The sequence below is a fragment of the Kogia breviceps genome, chromosome 16, assembly GCF_026419965.1.
Source record: "Kogia breviceps isolate mKogBre1 chromosome 16, mKogBre1 haplotype 1, whole genome shotgun sequence".
Taxonomy (NCBI): domain Eukaryota; kingdom Metazoa; phylum Chordata; class Mammalia; order Artiodactyla; family Physeteridae; genus Kogia; species Kogia breviceps.
In genome coordinates this window covers 15345308-15365900 of record NC_081325.1, presented here as the reverse complement: position 1 = coordinate 15365900, position 20593 = coordinate 15345308, and the positions used below count along the sequence as shown (strand labels likewise).

At 37.3% G+C, this 20593-nt stretch overlaps 1 protein-coding gene across 10 annotated transcripts in view; it reads right to left on the bottom strand.

Moving 5' to 3' along the window:
• Positions 1-20593, bottom strand: part of COG6 (component of oligomeric golgi complex 6) — a 336439-nt gene that overhangs the window by 256932 nt on the left and 58914 nt on the right. For 2 of the 10 annotated variants that reach the window (XM_059042152.2, XM_067016225.1), the window contains one exon: positions 15488-16868. The exons of the other annotated variants lie outside the window; for them this stretch is intronic. In XM_059042152.2, the coding sequence (XP_058898135.1) occupies positions 16721-16868 (148 nt within the window). In that variant the 3' untranslated portion in view covers positions 15488-16720. Of the gene's footprint in view, positions 1-15487; positions 16869-20593 lie in introns of those variants that run through there. 10 annotated transcript variants of the gene reach the window in all.

Below are 20593 nucleotides of genomic sequence, written 5' to 3'. Positions count from 1 at the left end.
TAACAAATGCAGATACATACATATGTGATAAAAGTTTGAAAAAACCAAGTGAAAGGTAGGGACAAAATTCAAGCAAATGGCTCCCTCTAAGCATAGGCAAGGGTGGACTAAATGGCCACAGGTAGATGCAAAAGTATTGGAAATATTCTAGTTATTAAGTTGGGTGGTTAAGTCCATAGGTGACTGCTTTGTTATGCATTCTCCTACCACATAAATTAGATATATTACTCTGCATGAAGCAGATATAATTAAAACCTTCTTTTTTAAAGTTACCACTGGGACTTTCCTGCAAAGGTAGGACGGGCATACAGCAGCCCCCATCTTCCACCCTCACTCCTAGGTACCTAAAGCCTAGATGACTATAGAAAAAACCTCCCAGACCAAGGTGCATGGCTCCGATTACCCAAGTCTGTTTTTCTGGTCCCTCCAAGCTCGAAGGCTACCTGGGGCTCTGGGGCCTGGATAAACAACCCAGCCAGCACAGCAGAGCAGATGGGAAAGATCTAGGCCACCCACACAGCAATCAAGAGCTCCACTGGGTGGGCCAGAAACTGCAGTTGTCCCTGCCCTGTGGTAGCACTGAGCCACCTGTGGAGAGTGGCGGGGCGGGGCGGGAGGTGGGGGGGGGCACGGCAGGAGTGTCCGCGTTCCAGCATTCAGAGGCCCAGCCACCCAGCTGCCCCCAGGGGCCAGCAAGCAAGTGCCAGCGGGACCTCAACACCAGGCTCTCCAGCTGAGGCAATTGAAGTGAGTGGATAATTGCACATAATAGAGTTAAAATATAATTGCCTCATTAAAATGGGTTACTAAATCTCACTGTGCCTGGGTGTGAAAGAGAGAGACAGAGATGCCTGTGTTAAACTGCAAGAGAAACAAAATTGCATAAATGAATATGTGAGTGGGAACAACCCGAGAGTGCCTGGCTGTGCCACGAGGCCCGAGGAGACCCTGGGGGCCACGGGGCCCTCTGAAGGACTGGTGAAACCCTCAGCCGGGAGCTGCTTCAGGCAGTGATGGCTCGGAGCGGGACCAACTAACGGTAACCAGGTCTCCCCTACTGCTGGGGCGTCTGCACTTCGGAAGATCAAGCTCTAGTCTTGTAGAGGAGAGATCCCTGTCCGTCCACCGTCTCCAGGGCTCCTCCAGGTGTGGCTACCCAAGCAAGCTGGACAACTGGCACTTCTGCTTTCCGGGCAGAATTCAGAGCAGGGATACGGGAGCCGCCTGGCTGTGTGAGAGGGAGATCTAAGAATCAGAGAATGACTACGGGGGGAAACACCCCCAGGTAGCAGCACAGTCCTTGCCGACCTGTGAGGAAGCCCCTGCAAGTGACATCTTCCCCTCCTGCCCTGGAAGTGTGCACACGACTCTGGTGAGATCAGTAAACGATCCCCCCCCCCCGCCATGAACACACAGAGAAATAACACTCTTCTTCCGTCACAGGTGGGCACTGACCACGGTGCTTTCTCCTGTTGCCCCCTCCACATCTGCTCCCCAAATCACCAATGCCCCATCGAAGAGCTCCTCGAGGGAGAAGACCCCAGCTCCTCGGCGCTCTTAGAACATTTTAAAGAGAAAACCAGATATTTGTGAACATCACTCCGAGTCCTTAGCACCCCAAGAGGCGCCGGCGGTCATGCCTCACTTGGTTCTTGAGCTTCTAACATGCATATTCAATCTGACAACGAGCACGGCTTAGTCCAAAGGAGCAAGTTTACGTTCTTCCTCGGGACACTCACACGTTAAAATGTCGAGACTGATGACTTTTCTTTTGAGTATTAGCAAAGCAGATAAACATTAACAATCTGGTGTCAGTGTCACCAACAAGACCCCAAACCCACTTCAGAATCCTGCAGTCCAGGGGTGTTTAGTGTAGGCGCAGCGTAGGTGAGGGACTGGAGATGCAAACAGAGGGGAAGGGGGGTGGCACGGCCCAGGCCCAGCCCTAACCGTGCAGAGAGCACTGGGTGTGCCCCATTGCCCTGACCAGCCTGCTGGTAAGCCCTTGACTTCAAATGCAGATTTGACTCTGGGCATCCTTAAACACTCTCTTGATTCCTCAGATAAGTTCAGAAGTGCAAAAGAGGAGGAGGAGAAGCTTTTTAATTACAAGCCAGTCAGCCTGGCAAACAGAACTCTCAACCTGTCCGAGTCCTGGACTTCCGAACCTCGCCAAGATCCCCATCTGCTTCTTCTATGGGGCCTGGGGTGGCGGGTGCCGATCCAAGTTCCCACAGAAAGAATCAAGACAGTCTTGGACCAAATGCTTAGCTCAAACAAACAAAGAGCCTCAGTTCTGGATAAAAGTCAAATTGTTAAGAAATTGCACCGCTCTGGTTTTTTTTTTTGGCGGGGGGGGTGGTTGATGGTTGTGGGACAGGGCAGGATGGGGAAGTGACAGAACCAGACTTCAGCTCGCCTTGATACAATTTTGGAGTTACAAATGCTACTCTCGCTCCCTGTCTCCCCAGGTTTTGTTGGGTGCAGGCCAGGGTTTGCCTGGATGTCCATAATTTCCTGTGTGGCTCTCCCTCTCCCACCCCCACGCTCAGTTTCCTTGAGTGCCAGGATACTCCAGAGCCTCAGAATGGAGCCCTTGAAATGTTATGAAACAGGAATTGGCAATCCTTTCCTTTCAGGCTGCCAAGCTGGAGCAGGGGCTTGGGGGGTATGGAGGCACAGGAAAGGTGAATGCAATGTGTCAGCTGGTGTCATGACTCAACTTGTAAGGTGCCTCCAACTGTGTGCCCACCACTCAAGTGGCAGCCACATGGAGGGCAGATGGGCAAAAGAGGGGGTGACAGAGGCAGCGATGGGGAGAGCGTGCAGAAGCCAGCAGCAGCCGGGTGACAGCTGCTGAGTCTCAGCCAGGCTGGCACAGCGATCACGAAGCCTGGAGTGCCCCCCTCTGGTAAGTGAGCCAGGGGTTGGTTGCTAAATCCAGTAACAGAACCCTCCCTACTGGCACTTGGCATTTGAGCCTTAATGGTTTTGGCACTTGGCCTAATTGCTCAGAATATGTGCTCAGTTAGATAGAGAATGATTCCTTTATCACACTCAGTGAGCATCTGCACACAGCACAGAAGCTGTGATATTTCTATTCCAATAAGTCCTTTGCCGACCACCAAAATTCCATGGAAAACTCTCAGAAGCTATTGGACTTAACCAAACTGAATTTTACATTACGTGTATGCTTCAGGTTAGGGAGGATTTTATAAATAGCAGAATGTCCACCAAACAAGAAAACTGCCTCCTCATTTTGTTCAAGAAACCATCAGCAATGAATATGGCAATGTTCAGTGATAAAAAGGATTCACATTTTATTATCTCAAAAAACTGGGAGCTGGAAACCAGTGCGATATACTTGCTTATACTTGTTAACGTTTTTATTTACCATAACTCACTTTGAGATGAGGTCAATTTAGTCAATTAAATCAGATTATCTCTAGTATATATCAAGATCTCTTAGAGATTAAAGTCATAGGCTAGTATTCAAAAACCAGTAAGAGCCAACAGAATCCACGTCACCCAACCCAGGGTTTGAGAGAGAAGGATAGAAGTGAACAATACGAATGTGAGGGTTTAGCTGAATTTATCATGGGATCATAGTGACTGGTGCTGCCACTAGTTCATACATCAGCTTAATTGTTAAGTCTATAGTTTAGGTTTATAACTGTGGAGTAGGACACAGCCAGCGGATGCCAAAGGGGCATGGCAGAAGGAAATCGACATCATCATCAATAATTCTTTTTTTTTTTTTTTTTTTGCGATATGCAGGCCTCTCACTGTTGTGGCCTCTCCCATTGCGGAGCACAGGCTCCGGACGCGCAGGCCCAGCGGCCATGGCTCACGGGCCCAGCCGCTCCACGGCATGTGGGATCTTCCCAGACCAGGACACAAACCCACGTCCCCTGCCTCAGCAGGCGGATTCTCAACCACTGCGCCACCAGGGAAGTCCAATAATTCTTTTTAAGAAATTCTATTGCCTCATTCCCTTGCTAAAAACTTTAATAGCAAAAATGCAAATATGTACTTCTAAGTAACTAATGGTTCAAAGAAAAAATAATGAATAAAATTTAAATATTGAGAAATAGCTTCAAAGCATATAAAGCATAAACTGACAAAACTAAAAAGAAATATAAGCCAATCCACAATCACAGTTAAAAAATTTTTTTAAAAAATATCTCTCAGTAGCTGATACAACATGCGGATCAAAAATCATGACTATAGATGATCTGCACAAGATTAACAATGTTTATCCTCTTAACACATGTGGAACGTTGCACCCAATAACTACAGAACACATCATTTTCAAGTGTAAGGGGGATATCGTTCACTTAAATAGGTCATATGCTGGACCCTAAAGCAAGTATGAACAAATATAAAAGGACTGATATACAATATATATTTCCTGGCTATAGTAGAATTAAGCTCAAAATCAATAATAAAAAGATAACTAGGAAATCTTCATATATTTGGAAATACATTTCTAAATAATTCATGAGTCAAAAAAGAAATCACAATGGAAATGAGAGAATACTTTGAAGTGAAAGATAATAAAAATATGACATAAAAGTTATGGATATGGCTAAGTCTGTGTTAGAAGAAAATAAAAGATGAACATATTTAAGTGAATATATTACAAAAGAAGAAAATTTGAAAACTGATGATATAACTTCCACTTCAAGAAGGTAGAAAAAGGGAATTCCCTGGTGGTCCAGTGGTTAGGACTCCACGCTTTCACTGTAGGGGGCATGGGTTGGATCCCAGTCAGGGAACTAAGATCTTGCAAACTGAGCAGCATGGTCAACAGAAAAAGAAGGTAGAAAAAGAAGAGCAAATAAAATACCAATAAAGTAGTAGGAAGGAAATGATACAGATAAGGAAAAAAATCAACAAAATAGAAAACAAACATAATAATCACATCAAAAACAGATTCTCTGACACGACTAGCAAAGTCCATAATTCTTAGCAAGACTAAAAAAAGAAACAAAAAAATAAATAAAACACAAATTACTATTACCAGGCCCACAGACATTAAAAAAGATAAAAGGATGACAATAAATTTAGATGAAATGGACATATACCTTGAAAAACAGAATTCATCAAAACTAACACAAGACGAAATAGAACATATGCATAGTCTTATATCTATTTTTAAAACTAATTCTGTAACTTAAACCCTTCCCACAAAGACATCACCAGGTAAGCTGGTTTCACCTGGAATTCTTCTAAACATTTAAGAAAGAAGTCATAACAATTTTACACAAACTATTCCAGACAAGAGAAAAAGGGAAAACACGTCCCACTTAGTTTTATGAGGTTAGTATAACTTTGTTACCAAAACCTGACAAGGACATTGGAAAAAAAGGAAAATTACAGAGCAATCTCTCTCATGAACATGATGCAAAAATTCTAAATAGAATATTAATAAAACAAATCAAGAGATATATAAAAAGAGATTGTACATTTTGCCCATTGGATTTATTCCAGGAAGGCAAGGTTATTTTGACATTTGAAATTCTCCACATTAAGCAAATAATGGGGAGGGGTACCATATGGCTATCTAAATAGATAGAGAAAAGATTTTTTGATAATATTCAATACTCATTCATAATTTAAAGTAATTAGAACAGAAGTGAACTTTATTAATTTGATAAAGCTTAGCTACAAAATATCTACTAGTGAAAGCTTTCCCTCCTTCCCCACATTTTAGAAAGATGAGTCAAGGGTGACAAGGGTGACTACCCTCACTGCTTCTATTCAACACTGTAACATCGCACTGGTTAAACATTATACAGTACCATAGAGCTAGAAAAATTAAAAGAAAAATCAAAACTCTCATTAATCACTGACTATGTGATGGAATGTATGGCTAAAGTTTACAAAAGAATCTACAGATAAAATTTAGAATTAATCGGTAAATTGAGCAAGGTCACTAGTCAACATACAAAAAATAAACAAAACTAAATCCAGTGGTTTATACAAAAAGAGAAAATAATATGATCAATTTAGGATTATCCCAGGAATGCAAGAGTTCTTTATCACCAGAAAAAATATAAATGTCATTTACCAGATTAACAAGTAAAAGAAAAAAGCCACATGAACATCTCAATAGATTCTGAAAGTCACTTAATAAAATTCAACACTTATTCATAATTAATAACTAAGAGCATGTAAGAATATAAAGAACTTCCTTTCTGATTAATCAACTAAAAACCTAATTCTTAGTGGTGAGATACTGCAAGCATTACCTTTAAAATCAGAATTAAGTGTCTATTATCATTGCTATTAGTTACATCGTGCTAGAGGTTGTATCAGCATATTAAAGCAAGGCAAAGAAATAAAGGGCTTATAGATTGCAAAGAAAGAAACAAAAATGTCATCTAGTCTCAAATAATATAAATGTCTATACAGAAAACCCAAAGTAAAATCATCAGAAATTAAAAGTTAGTTAATGCTTGGATCTAATGTAATCAACACACAAAAATCAATTCCATTTCTATATACAGCAACCAATAATTTTAAAATGTAACTTAAAAATAGATACCACTGGGGCTTCCCTGGTGGCTCAGTGGTAGAGAATCCGCCTGCCGATGCAGGGGACACGGGTTCGTGCCCTGGTCCGGGAAGATCCCACATGCCGCGGAGCGGCTGGGCCCGTGAGCTATGGCCGCTGAGCCTGTACGTCCGGAGCCTGTGCTCCGCAATGGGAGAGGCCACAACAGTGAGAGGCCCGTGTACCGAAAAAAAAAAAAAAAAAAAAAATAGATACCACTTAAACAAGAACTGTAAGTTTCTTAGGAAAAAATATAACAAAATTTTCTTAGATTTATATGGAGAAAATTATAAAAATTTTTCTAAGGGACACTAACTCTACCCTAAATAAATAGGGAAAATTCAACAGGTTCATAACTTGAATTATTTAAGATCATAAAGATATTGATTCTATCCAAATTTATATATAGATTCAAAGTAATCACAACCATATTCCCAATTGCTGTTTGAGAAATATAAAGTTGATTCTAAAACCTAAGTGAAATAGCAAAAAGCCAAGAATGCCCAAAGTGCTCTAGGTGAAGAAAATAAAATGGAACACCCCACCTGATATCAAGATTTATTATAAAGCTCTGACAATTCAAATATCAGTTATTGGTGCAGGAATAAGTACACCCATGAGAAGAATGCAACAAAGATCCAAAAATGTATCCACGTATGTGGAAATTAGATATATGACAGAGATGGCACTAGCCTCACCCCACCATGATGATATACAGAAAGTAGGAAGCAATACTAATTATGCACCATCCCTTAGGACCTGCGGTTACCAAGAGCAACACCACTGCTAATGATTTACCACTTGCAAAAGAGAGTCTTTCGGTAAATCATAAGAGTGAATCTGCACATTTTTGGTTTCTGCAAATTCCATCATGGTTTAATATTGTATGATTCATTACTTTAACCTGTTACTACTCAGTGGATAAGTGATTTTCTTCTTCGTAAGATTCAGAATAAAAACAGGGTACCTTGATGTTTTTCTTTTTGTTTACTTTTGTTTTTAACGACAGCCTTTTGGCTTTCAAATGCTTGCTTTGCTTACATCTTTGTTTATGAAAAGGAACTAATACAGTTGTAAAGCAAGAAAGATTCCTGATCTGCTATTAAATACACATTGCAAGTCTGTGGACTGTTAATCAAATCTTTGGTTTCCTTTTTAAGACGTGGCTTCTACAGCAAGTGCATTTTTCTACCTCAGTTCAATCGCCATTACCATTTTATATTCCATCAGAGGCCTGGCTAGCAACAGTAGCCAGCTCTTGTCTGAATCCTGCAAATTAGGTTCATACATATGACACCCATAGAAAGGCTGGGCTCTACACAGGAGACCCAACTTTTGATGATGGCTTGCATAAGGAAAATCACTCTTGTTCCTTGTCATTTTGCAGTTTGTGGGCAAAAAACTAATGCTTGTTCCAGGGGAATTTCAGATCTTGACATTAATGAAAATAAAGAGCATACTCAAGTAAATTAATTTCCTGGTGGCAAAGCTATACACTTTGAAAACTCTAGATTGGCTTGGACTTCCTCTGTTTAAAATACACAATGACAAAACACTTTGTCAAAAAATGATATATCCCCTCATAGCAAGCAAATATTTCATATGGATATTTTTGGCCCTATCAAAAATTTTCCCCAATTCATCTCATTTTTATAAACTTAGTACAATTTATTTTTACTTATTATGTTTTCAGTGCTAGGAAAATTTTTATTTTTAAATATTCACTGGCATTAATGTTAGTTGAATTTGATAGGCTAGCATGCTGTTATTAATATGATTATTATATTCATTTCATAGCCAATTTATGGTAGTTTTATATTTAGATCCATAAAAATACATAATTATATTATCCATTTCCAAAAGCACATTCTCTCTGGGGAGGAGTAAATATGTATTTTCCAGATAGTTGTGCTTAAATACAACTAGAGCCCAAAAGTAACCATATGTAGGCCTATCTATTTATAATTGTTAACAGCATATTTAACTAACAGGAAAAATAAACTGACCTACTGCAAGTATTCAACATTATGTGACTCTGCATTTTACTTATATTTTTATTTAAAAATCCATTATTGTATAAAAGATGAAAACTTGTTGCTTAATACAAGGCCACAAAGATTTACACCTGTTTCCTTCTCAGAGTTTTAGCTTTTAGCTTTTACATTTAGATCTTTGATTCTGAGTCGATTTTTGGATATGGTGTGAGATATAGGTCCAGTTTCAATTTTTCCATGTGGTTTTCCAGTTGTTCCAGTGCCATCTGTTAAAAAGACTATTCTTTCCCCATTGAATGGTCATGGCAGCCTTGTAAAAAATCAATTGATGATGGATGCATGGGTTTATTTCTGAACTCTAAATTGTTCCATTGAACTATATGTCTATCCTTATGCCACTATCACACTGTTTTGATTACTGTGGCATTGTAACAAGTTTTGAAACTGGGAAGATTCAAGATTGTTTTGGCTATTCAAGGTCCCCTGTATGGCCATATGAATTTTAAAATCAGCCTATTTCTGGAACACAAAAAGGCAGATGGAATTTTGACAGAGGTTGCATTGAATCTATAGATCAATTTGTGGAATATTGCCATCTTAACAATCTTCAGTCTTCCAATCCATGAACACGAAATGTCTTTCCATTTATTTAGGGCATCTTTAATTTCTTTCAACAGGGTATTGTAGTTTTCAGTGGAAAAGTATTTCACTTCCTGCGTTAAATCTACTAAATATTTTATTCTTTGTGGTGCTACCATAAATGGAATTGTTTTATTTTAATTTTCAGATTGTTCATTGCTAATGTTTAGAAATACAACAGACTTTTGCATACTGATCTTGTATACTGCAATGTTGCTACATTGTTTATTAGTTCTTATAGTTTTGGGTTTTTTTATTCTTTAGCATTATATATATATATAAATATATAGAGACTATATATATATATATATATATATATATATATAGACCATAATCATCAACAAATAAACATAGTGTTTCTTCTTCCTTTTCAATCTGTGTGCCTTTAATTAATTTTTTCTTACCTAATTGCTCTGCTAGAATTTCTGGTATAATGTGGAATAGAAGTGGCAAGAGTGTACATCCTTATCTTGTTCATAATCTTGGCAGGGGGGAGTCTTCAGTTTTTCATCACTAAGTACAATGTTAGCAATGTGTTTTTCATAAATGTCGTTTCAGTTGAAGAAATTCTCTTCTATTCCTGGTTTGTTGAGTGTTCTTTTATTTTAGCATGAAAGGGTGTTGGATTTTCCTGCATCCATTGAGGTGATCATGCATTTTTTTCTTCATTTATTCTATTAATACAGTATAGTACATTGACTGACTTTCATGTTAAACTGACCTTGCACCTGGAATAAATCCACTTAATCACAGTACATAACCCTTTAAATGTTGCTAGATTCTGTTTGTTAGTATTTTGTTAAGGATTTTGTGTCAAGATTCACAAAGGATATTGGTCTGTAGTTTTCTTGTGGTCCCTTTTCTGCCTTTGTCATACCAATAACAAATACTGGGCTCACAGAATACGTTAGGATGTGCTCCCTGCTCTTCTATTTTTTGGAAGAATTTGTGTTAATCCTTCAAACATTTGGTAGAATTCACCAGTGAAGACATCTAGTCCTGGGCTTTTTTAAAAATTAGAAATGTTTTTATTATTGACTCAGTCTCTTTGCTATAGGACTATTCAGATTTTCTATTTCTTCCTAAGTCAGTTTAGATAGTTTGTGTTTTTTTAAGTATTTGTCCATTTCATCTATATTATGTGTTGACATGTATTTATTTGTAGTATTATCATTTTTATTTCTGTGAGGTAGTAATGTCCCTTCTTTTCATATCTGATTTTAGTAATTTTGTGTCTTTATTTTCTTGGTCCAGCTAAAGGGTAGTCAATTTTTTTAAAAAAATTTTTTCAAAGAACCAACTTTTCTGTGCTGTATTTTCCTACTTTATATTTTTCAATATATAAATACCTCTCTACAAGCAATACTGAGTGGTCAGCACATCCAGTAACTGAAATAACATTATTCTTAACACGATGAGCAGGGAGCACTCCTAGAAACTTCTTACATGTCTTTCAACACCTGTCTGCATGCATTACACAATGGTCAGCCCATACATTCTCAGAAATAACACTCTTTTCAACATGCCGTGTAAGAAACAATTTTTGAAACATCTTTTTTACATGTGTACTCAAACACATCTGTACATGCATTACAGAATGGTTAGCACATCCATTTGCTGAAATAAGTTACTTCTCTATTCTGTATTTTTTTTCTATGTCTGCTATAATCTTTACTATTTCCTTCTTCTTGCTTTCAGTTGTTTTCTTTTCCTAGTTTTTTAAGGTATAAAGGTAGGTTTTTAACTTTTCTTTAATGTAGGCTATAAATTTCCCTCTGAGCACTGTTTTTGCTGTATCCCATAAGAATTGATATGCTGTTTAATACCAAACTTTTATGTCGAAGTTTTCTCTAATTTCCTATTTCTTCTTTGACCCATTGGTTATTTAAGAGTACGCTATTTAATTTCCACATATTCATTTTCAAGATTTCCTTTTGTTATTGATTTCTAATTTCATGTCATTGTGGCTGGAGAACACACTTTAATCTTTTTAAATTTGCTGAGACTTGTATTGTGGCCTAACATGTGGTCTTAGATAATACAGCATGTGCCCATGAGAGGGCTGTACACTCTGTTGCTGGATGGAGTGTTCTGTAGATGTCTATTAAATCTAGTTGATTTATAGGGTTGCCCATGTCTTCTATTTCCTTGCTATCCTTTACTTCTTTGCTAATTTGAGTTACTGTCTAGTACCCTTTCATTTCAGTCTCAAGAACCCTTAAACATTCATGTATGGTAAGTATGCTTGTTTTTTACCTTAGAATGTCTTACTTTCTCCTATATTTTCACAGTTTTGCTGGATATAGAATTCTAACTTAACAGTTGTTCTTCCACCATTTTGAATATGTCATCCAGTGCTTTCTGGCCTCTGTAGTTTCTGATGAGAAATCAGGTGTTATTGGGGATCACTTGCAAATGATGAGTTCTCTCTCTTGCTTTCAAGATTGCTTCTTGGTCTTTGGCTTTTGAAAGTTTGATTGTGATGTGTCTTGGTGTATTTCTTTGAATTTATCCTACATAGAGCTTGGTGAATTTCTTGAGTGTGTATATTAAGGTTTTCATCAAATCTGTAAAGTTTCCTGCCAATATTTCTTCAAATATTCTTTTGGCCCTTTTCTCCCTCTTTTTTCTGAGACTCCCATTGTGTGAATATTGTTGATAATATCCCAAAGGTCTCTGAGGTTCTGTTCATCCTCTTTCATTCTTTTCTTTCTGTTCCTCAGACTGGATAATCTCAACTGACCTATCTTCAAGTTTGCTGATACTTTTTTCTGCCTGCTCAAATCTGATGAACTCCTATAGTGAATTTTTCATTTCAGTTAATATACTTTTCAACTCCAGAAGTTTCTTTTCTATAATTTTTATAAAATTATGACTAATTTTTATGATTATAAATTTATAACTATAGAAACATCCTTTTTGAAATTTCTACCTCTCTATTGATATTCTCTATTTGGTAAGATATTGTTCTCATACTTACTTTCAGCCCTTGAACATATTTAAAGTCTTGTCTAGTAATTCCAGCATCTGGGCTTCCTCAGGGACAGCTTCTATTTACTGTTTTTTTTTTCCTTCTGTGTATTGACCATACTTTGAGCACCTTGCCTTTTTTTTTTTTCTTGAAGCATGAACATTTTTAATATTATGATGTGCCAATTCTGTTGAGAAATCAGATTTTCTCACCCCATCCCTCAGCGTCTGCTGTTGGTGTTTTTTATGGTTGTTATTGCATGTTTCAGTGACCTTCCTGAACTAATTTTGTAATATCTATATTCTTTGTGGTGCGTGACCAGTTAAAGTGGTCCATTAGCTTAGTTGTCAGCTAATGACTGGACAGAGATTTCAATGTCTGGAACCAAAAAACTCTCCCAGTCTCTGCTGAGATGTTGTGTGTTGAGTGTTGGGGCATTCCTTCAACATTCAGCTAGGTAGCTTCTAACTTTGCTTCAGCCTTCACTTTCTGCTTCCACAAAGCCTCAAGGTTACCTAGAGGTGAGTGCTTAGTGTCTTTCTGGTCTTTCTTGAGCATGCACAGTGCTAGATATGTGCACTAGATTTCTAGATTGCCAAGAATATGTCAGAGTGTTTCAAAACCTTTATTATTTCATTTCTAATTTTTCTTCCCAAGCTTTTACCTTAGTCTACCATTTGTCCTAACTTCAGGCAGCAGACGCAACTTCCAAGTTAGGCAAGAGAAAAACAAGCTTTTCAAATGGGTCTCCCAGGGAGGCATGAGACATGTCAAATAAGGACAATCTTTGCAAACTTGGTCCATTCAGCTTTCTCCAGTACCAGGAAATGTGGGATGTTATTTTCAAGGCTATTGCTGCGTTTGGGAGCAAAGTATAGGACTAGCCTAAGTTAAAATACCACAAAGCATACCAAGACTCAGCTTGTTTTGCTTAGTTTTTTAATAAGCATAATCTAACAGCTATTAGTTTTTAGTTGGTTTCTAGAATTCTGAAAAAGTTGATCTTGACAGTTTTTGAAGGCCAGTTTTATTGTTTTTTTTAGGGAGAGGCAGAATTTTAGAATTCTTTAATCCAATGTTTTTGTTGATGTCCCCAACCTATAAGACAATTTTGCATCTTAATCAAATAGCTAATTAATGTAACACAGTCATTATGATCATCAAAGAATTAAAAATGTATGGTTGTGTTTTAAAACTTTCTTTTCTATGCTCTCAGCCTCTTCAACCTCAAGTACATTCATGTGGCTTTCATAAAAAATGGTGTTAGTTCATTTTTTCCTCTTACCTACATGCACAAACACCCTATCAAACTGCACTGTGTCTACTTATAATATGAGATATCTGTGCAAGACAGGGAATTCAATGACAGAAGCACATCTTATTGGTCTTTTAAAACCTTGTTGCTTATCACAGAGCCTGCCCCAGTTGGTACTTAATAAATGTGTTTAATAATAAGCACAATGAAAAATATTAGCTAACACATACTGAGTTCTAACTTTACCCCAGGCCCTGTGTTAAACCATTTTTTAAAAACTCTTTTTAAAATTGTGGAATATATAGACAAGAGTTCACGTCACATATATGTAAATTTTAGAAAATAACAAAATGAATATACATATACCAACACTCCAATGTAATAGAACATTAGTAACTTCTAAAGATCCTGTGAGATAATCTTGAATTCCACGTTAATCATTTCCTATATTTCCTTATAGCTTTGCCACATGTGTATCCATGAATAATGTATAAATTTGTTTTATCTTTTATTTTAAAATTCTATAAATGGACTCATACTATACTATCCTGTAATTTTTTTTTGTTCAACATTATGTATTTGGAAATTACTTCATTTTTCACTACTGTAGAGTATTCCACTATATGGACAGACCAAAGGACGTGAGCTAATAGCAGTCAGAAAAGGTCAGGCTATGGTGAGATAATAAAAAACTCCTAAGGCAAGGAAAAATATCTGAGGATCAAGCCCTAGAGTATGTGAACTTTTAAAGGTAACAAAGAGGCAAAAAGAACCAGGGAAGGAGGTTGAGAGGAGTTTGGCTAATGAAGTGGAAGGAAAACTAGCAGAAAGTCATGCTGTGAAAGCCTAGGAAGTATAGTATTTCAGACATAAGTGTGTGAAATGCTATTGAAAGTTTAATAAAATAAGGAATGAGAAGAATCCATTGGATTTGACAACATATAATACTATGGAGATCTCATCAGGGTTAGTTGTGTTGTAGTGGTGATGCTGAAGCCATATGGAGCTAATTTAAGACATAATGGCAGCAGAAATATAAGACAGCATGCATAGAAGATCATTAAAAAAAGCAGCAGAGAAATGGAGGTGTGAGGATCTGGGAGGCGGAAAGTTTTAAAAAATACTATCAACACTAGAGCATTGTGTATGCTGTCAAGAATAATCCTACAGAGAAGTCATAAGTTGCTGAAGCAAAAGAGAGGGATAACTCAGAAACATCTCTAAGAAGGTGAGAGAATGGAATCCAGAGTCCAAAGGAAGGGAATAGCCTGTCACAGGAGGAGGGACACTGTCTCCAACACAAAAGGAGGAAAGACGAAGATGAGTGCAATATATGAGGGTAGAAAAATGCAGATTAGCCTAACAGCTCTGTTTTCTCAATGAATTATGAAGGTCATTAACTAAGTGAGGGTGGAAAAGTCATCTTGAAAAGTGGGGAGGTGAGTTGACCAGAGACAAGAGTAGAACTACAAAGCAATATCGAGTGCCATTTGAAGACTGTGATCATGAATTTAAAAAGTCAATCAGTCTATTGGTGTGATTTTTCTCAGATAACATTCACCTGTTCAAGTACAAGCACAAAGAAGGAAATGGAAACGTTCAACCACAGAGGGTTTTGGTCAGGCAGATGCCTTTTCTCTCTGAAGGAAAGGCTGACACGCATTACCTAAGGTTATACTTATGCCATCTCAAAACAGTTCAAGATGCAAACTATGAAGTAAATAGCAAATACAGTGTTAGGCTAATGAATTAACACTGACAATCGTTTATGTTAACTAAGTTTTCAAGATCACAATGATACCACATTCTGCTCATCAATCTTCCATTGGTTATCTCAGTTCGGCCCTATACTGTACTTTCTTTCCTATTAGCATATTTTCTAAAAACACACTGATGAGATGTATAAAAATACTGCAATGATTGCCGCTCTAAAAACAGTTTAATATTTTATTTGAAAAAATTAGGTAAAAAACTAAATATACTTTTTTCCTAGAAATCAAAGGAATTCACTCATGGTAAGTAAGCAATTTTTTCTCACAGTAGATATAAATTATATAAAATTTAAGCTCTTGATTTATATCATACTTTATTTTCTATCTTTTATATATCACATATACTCATTGAAGGAAAAAGACTAAAAATATAGATTAAATACCAAAAGAGATGATATATAATCAATCACTCTTGCTCCAAAAACATATTTCAGATAGATGAACACGCCATGTTCTGTAAATACTAATTTGTTATATATTCTGTATTTGCTATATAAATAGTAATTTTATCTTACTACTTTTCAAAATATTTTAACCTAGTCAATTTTCTCCTTATGCCTCATTTTCTCATTTATAATTTAGAGACTTAGCTCTTTTTATGGATTTACCAGAAATTAAGATATTTTGCTAATAAAAATCTGTCCTCAAAATCTTACCAACAAAGTCAAAGTCAAGTCACATCAAACACATTTAGATTTAAAAAAAAAACAAAAACAAAAACAGTGATTCTGAATCTTACTCTTGGTACGGTTCTAAAGTCAGAGCCCAAACAAGGGACCATCATAGGGCTAGACATACATCAATTAGCAATCGCTACTCTGGCATTTTTCCTGCAGGGTTAGAGTACACCTTATTTCTTTGGTTTGAACACCAAAGTGTGTAGATGGTTGAAGTTAGAGTCCACATTGTACCACAAATATTCTTCTTTAAACACTAGATTTACATGCAGCACAGGATGCCTACATCCCATATGAAGTGCCAAACTTCACCTTGAATTCAGTCTAGGGCAGATACAGAGCAGAAGTCACCTTTAAATTACTTCTCCCTTTTCCTATTTTTGCTGAATGTACATTTCTGCTCCTCAGTTTAAGTATACCTACTCACAATATCTAGCAAAAAAGCAAATGAATCTTTAGGTAAAGAGATATTAGGTCATATCTTCAAACTAATTCCTAAGTTTAGATAATTTTTTAATGTACAGTTAATTTAGAACTAATCTTGTAAAAAAAAAAAATCCCTCAAACCTCTCATACTACTCTTTTCCCACATATTTATATTCCAGAATTGAGGGGAACTGCAGAGCTGGAGAGACGTGGAGTGCAGATACAGATCAATGCCAACTCAGGTCAACATGTGTTACTTACTTTCACTTTACTGTGACCAAAGCAAAGCAATTATTGGGAGCTGCATTCTTATGATACAAAGAAAACTGTAACCAGCAAATTTCAAAGTAAAGTTTAACAGACTAAAAACGAAGAAAACCTTCAGTGTTTTAGGAATGCAATATTTTGCTAACACATTCAAAGATAATCAGGAGAGAAGTGTCTGCACTTGCTGTGGTGATCGGTGTAGAATGCTCTCTGGATCTTTGTATTCATTGACTGGATTCATCACAGCTGCATACATTTCACCATAGGCTCTGCAGACTAATTCTGTAGACTGTTTTATGATCTGCTCTCTATTGATAAACAAACAAAATGTGAACACACAATCTGAGAATGAAACACTAAGCATTGTAAGAAAGCTCCATACGTGAACCAACGAATTTCGTTTTCATAATTATCACATTTATATTATTAAAAGCCATTGTACAAGTACATAAGTTAGTTATTTTGGTTTTGGGATAAAAGGTTTTTTTATATTTATTATTTCTTTATTAAATCTTCTCCATTAGTACGCAGGTTGCAGGAGGGCAGGCGCTGTGTTTTGTTCACTGCCTTATCTTTAGGGCTAGAACAGTGCCTGATATACTGTGGATTACTAAACAAGAAACAGAAACCGTGACTCACCATCAATGTACTGATTTTGCAAACATGACTGATAACACATTAACGTTAAAGAAAGAGGCTTATAATTATTCAAATTTATCAATACTTCAAATCTCAGAATAACTTACAATATACTGTCCTTTCACCTACAGTTCCTCAAATTTATCAATACTTCAAATCTCAGAATAACTTACAATATACTGTCCTTTCACCTATAGCTCCTCAAATTTATCAATACTTCAAATCTCAGAATAACTTACAATATACTGTCCTTTCACCTATAGCTCCTACACTAATAACCATATCTCCTAGATTTCTTATCTCTCGCAAAAACGTGACACTTGCCTATAACAAATCACAGCATTTTCAAATACACATTTCTACCTAAGTACATAAAAGAACAGAAAGTTTTAAATAAACTGAAGCAAGTGTTTTTAGAAAAAAATAACACTGGGCTCATTAAATCTGCATTAACCCCTTATGTTTTCATGACATTTACTTCGTCATCCCCAGCTACTTCTATTTCTATATACCTACTGATGAAAACATTTTTTCTGATTTTTATAACTAAATTAAAAATGTGTCTTTAAAGCTTTACTCCCAGACCTACTTCTCTTATGTCTCCTGCTTCTGTCAATGACATAACTATGTCTCATCACCTCAGCTCAGGCCCTAACAAACTTTTCTTGCCTGGAGTATCTAAGAAAAACTCCTACCCAGTCTTTCCCCATCCAGTCTGTTCCCCATTTAACGTAGCATGAGCACTGCTCTTAGATTAATCTTTCTAAAGCAAACCTTTTATCGTGTCTCTCCCCTACCCAGGGCCTTTCTTCAAGGAGGTTCCATGGCTTCTTCTGGTTTCAGAGAAGTCAAAATTCCTTACCCTATCACTCAGAACCCTTTATAACACCTTCTGCATCACTACTCTAATGCTGCAATCGAGCGCAACTCCTGACTGTTCTATCTGCCCTGCTCTTCCTGACCTCAATTCCCGTGCTTACTCATGCTTACTCACGTACCTCCATTTGCATAGAATGTCTGTCTCACCCACTTTAAATGTCCTTAATTCTCAGTAAAAATGTACTCTCTCATCCAAGAAGCCTTCTCTGATCTTCTGAGCTAGAAATAATCCATTTTTAGAACATCCACGACCAAACTAATAAATTTGTAAAATTATCTGCAGAAATAAGTGGATCTGTGGTCTAAAAAAGAACAAAACTAGTCAGATGGAAAGAGAAGGGTAGTCCACTTGGATCTTGAGTCATCAGCACACTGTTCTCATGGGGTCTCAAACTCTTGATTTAAGCAACTTTGATTTCTTGGAGCAACCTAACATTTTCCCCAAATTGCTAAAGCTACCAAAATGACACTGGGTAGAAGGAAGATACGCTGAGTAAATTTTCTGAGTAGAGTGGAGTAATGCTATTTGGCTGTACTACCTTTTTGTTGGAAGGGAGGATGGTAGAAACTGGTTTGGAAATCTACTTATCCAGAGGAGGCTTTGAGACATTTGTTAAATCTGTTGATCAGTGATTGTTCCTATAATTAACTGAGGCTAACAATAAATGCATCAAAATGACATAAAAATTATTTTCCATAAATGATATAGCTGAAAATAACTAGCATTTGAAAAATTTGTTAACTATACATTTGATACCCATTTTGCAAGAAGTTAAATGGATTTATTTTATCTTTTTTATTCCAGTTTTATTGAGATATAATTGACATACAGCACTGTATAAGGTGTACAACATAATGATTTGATTTACATCCAGCTGGAGGAATCAGACTCCCTGACTTCAGACTATACTACAAAACTACAGTAATCAAGGGCTTCCCTGGTGGCGCAGTGGTTGAGAATCCGCCTGCCTATGCAGGGGACACAGGTTCGTGCCCCGGTCCGGGAAGATCCCACATGCCGCGGAGTGGCTGGGCCCGTGAGCCATGCTGGGCCCGTGAGCCATGGCCGCTGAGCCTGCGTGTCCGGAGCCTGTGCTCTGCGCAACGGGAGAGGCCACAACAGTGAGAGGCCCACGTACCACAAAAAAAAAAAAAAAAAAAAAAAAACTACAGTAATCAAGACAATATGGTACCGGCACAAAAACAGAAACCTAGATCAATGGAACAAATAGAAAGCCCAGAGGTAAACCCATGCACCTATGGTCGACTAATCTATGACAAAGGAGGTAAGGATATACAATGGAGAAAAGACAGTCTCTTCAATAAGTGGTGCTGGGAAAACTGGACAGCTACATGTAAAAGAATGAAATTAGAGCACTCCCTAACACCACACACAAAAATAAACTCAAAATGCATTAGAGACCTAAATGTAAGACCAGACACTATAAAGCTCTTAGAGGAAAACATAGGAAGAACACTCTATGACATAAATCACAGCAAGATCTTTTTTGATCCACCTCCTAGAGTAATGGAAATAAAAACAGAAATAAACAAATGGGACCTAATGAAACGTCAAAGCTTTTGCACAGTAAAGGAAACCATAAACAAGACAAAAAGACAACCCTCAGAATGGGAAAAAATATTTGCAAATGAATCAATGGACAAAGGATTAATCTCCAAAATATATAAACAGGTCATGCAGCTCAATATTAAAAAAACAAACAACCCAATCCAAAAATGGGCAGGAGACCTAAATAGACATTTCTCCAAAGAAGACATACAAATATCCAAGAAGCAATGGCCAAAGCTGATCAACATCACTAATTATTAGAGAAATGCAAATCAAAACTACAATGAGGTATCACCTCACACCAGTTAGAATGGGCATCACCAGAAAATCTACAAACAATAACTGCTGGAGAGGGTGTGGAGAAAGGGGAACCCTCTTGCACTGTTGGTGGGAATGTAAATTGATACAGCCACTAGGGAGAACAGTATGGAGGTTTCTTAAAGAACTAAAAATAGAACTACCATATGACCCAGCAATCCCACTACTGGGCATATACCCAGACAAAAACCATAATTCAAAAAGACACATGCACCCCAGTGTTCACTGCAGCGCTATTTACAACAGCCAGATCCTGGAAGCAACCTAAATGCCCATCGACAGACGAATGGATAAAGATGTGGTACATATATACAATGGATTATTAGTCAGCCATAAAAAGGAACATAATGGGTCATTTGTTGAGACGTGGATGGATCTAGAGACTGTCATACGGAGTGAAGTACGTCAGAAAGAGAAAAACAAATATTGTATATCAACGCATATGTGTGGAACCTAGAAAAATGGTACAGATGAACCGGTTTGCAGGGCAGAAATAGAGACACAGATGTAGAGAACAAACATATTGACACCAAGTGGGGAAAGAAGCGGGTGGTGGTGGTGATGAACTGGGAGATTGGGATTGACATGTGTACACTGATGTGTATTAAATTGATGACTAATAAGAAA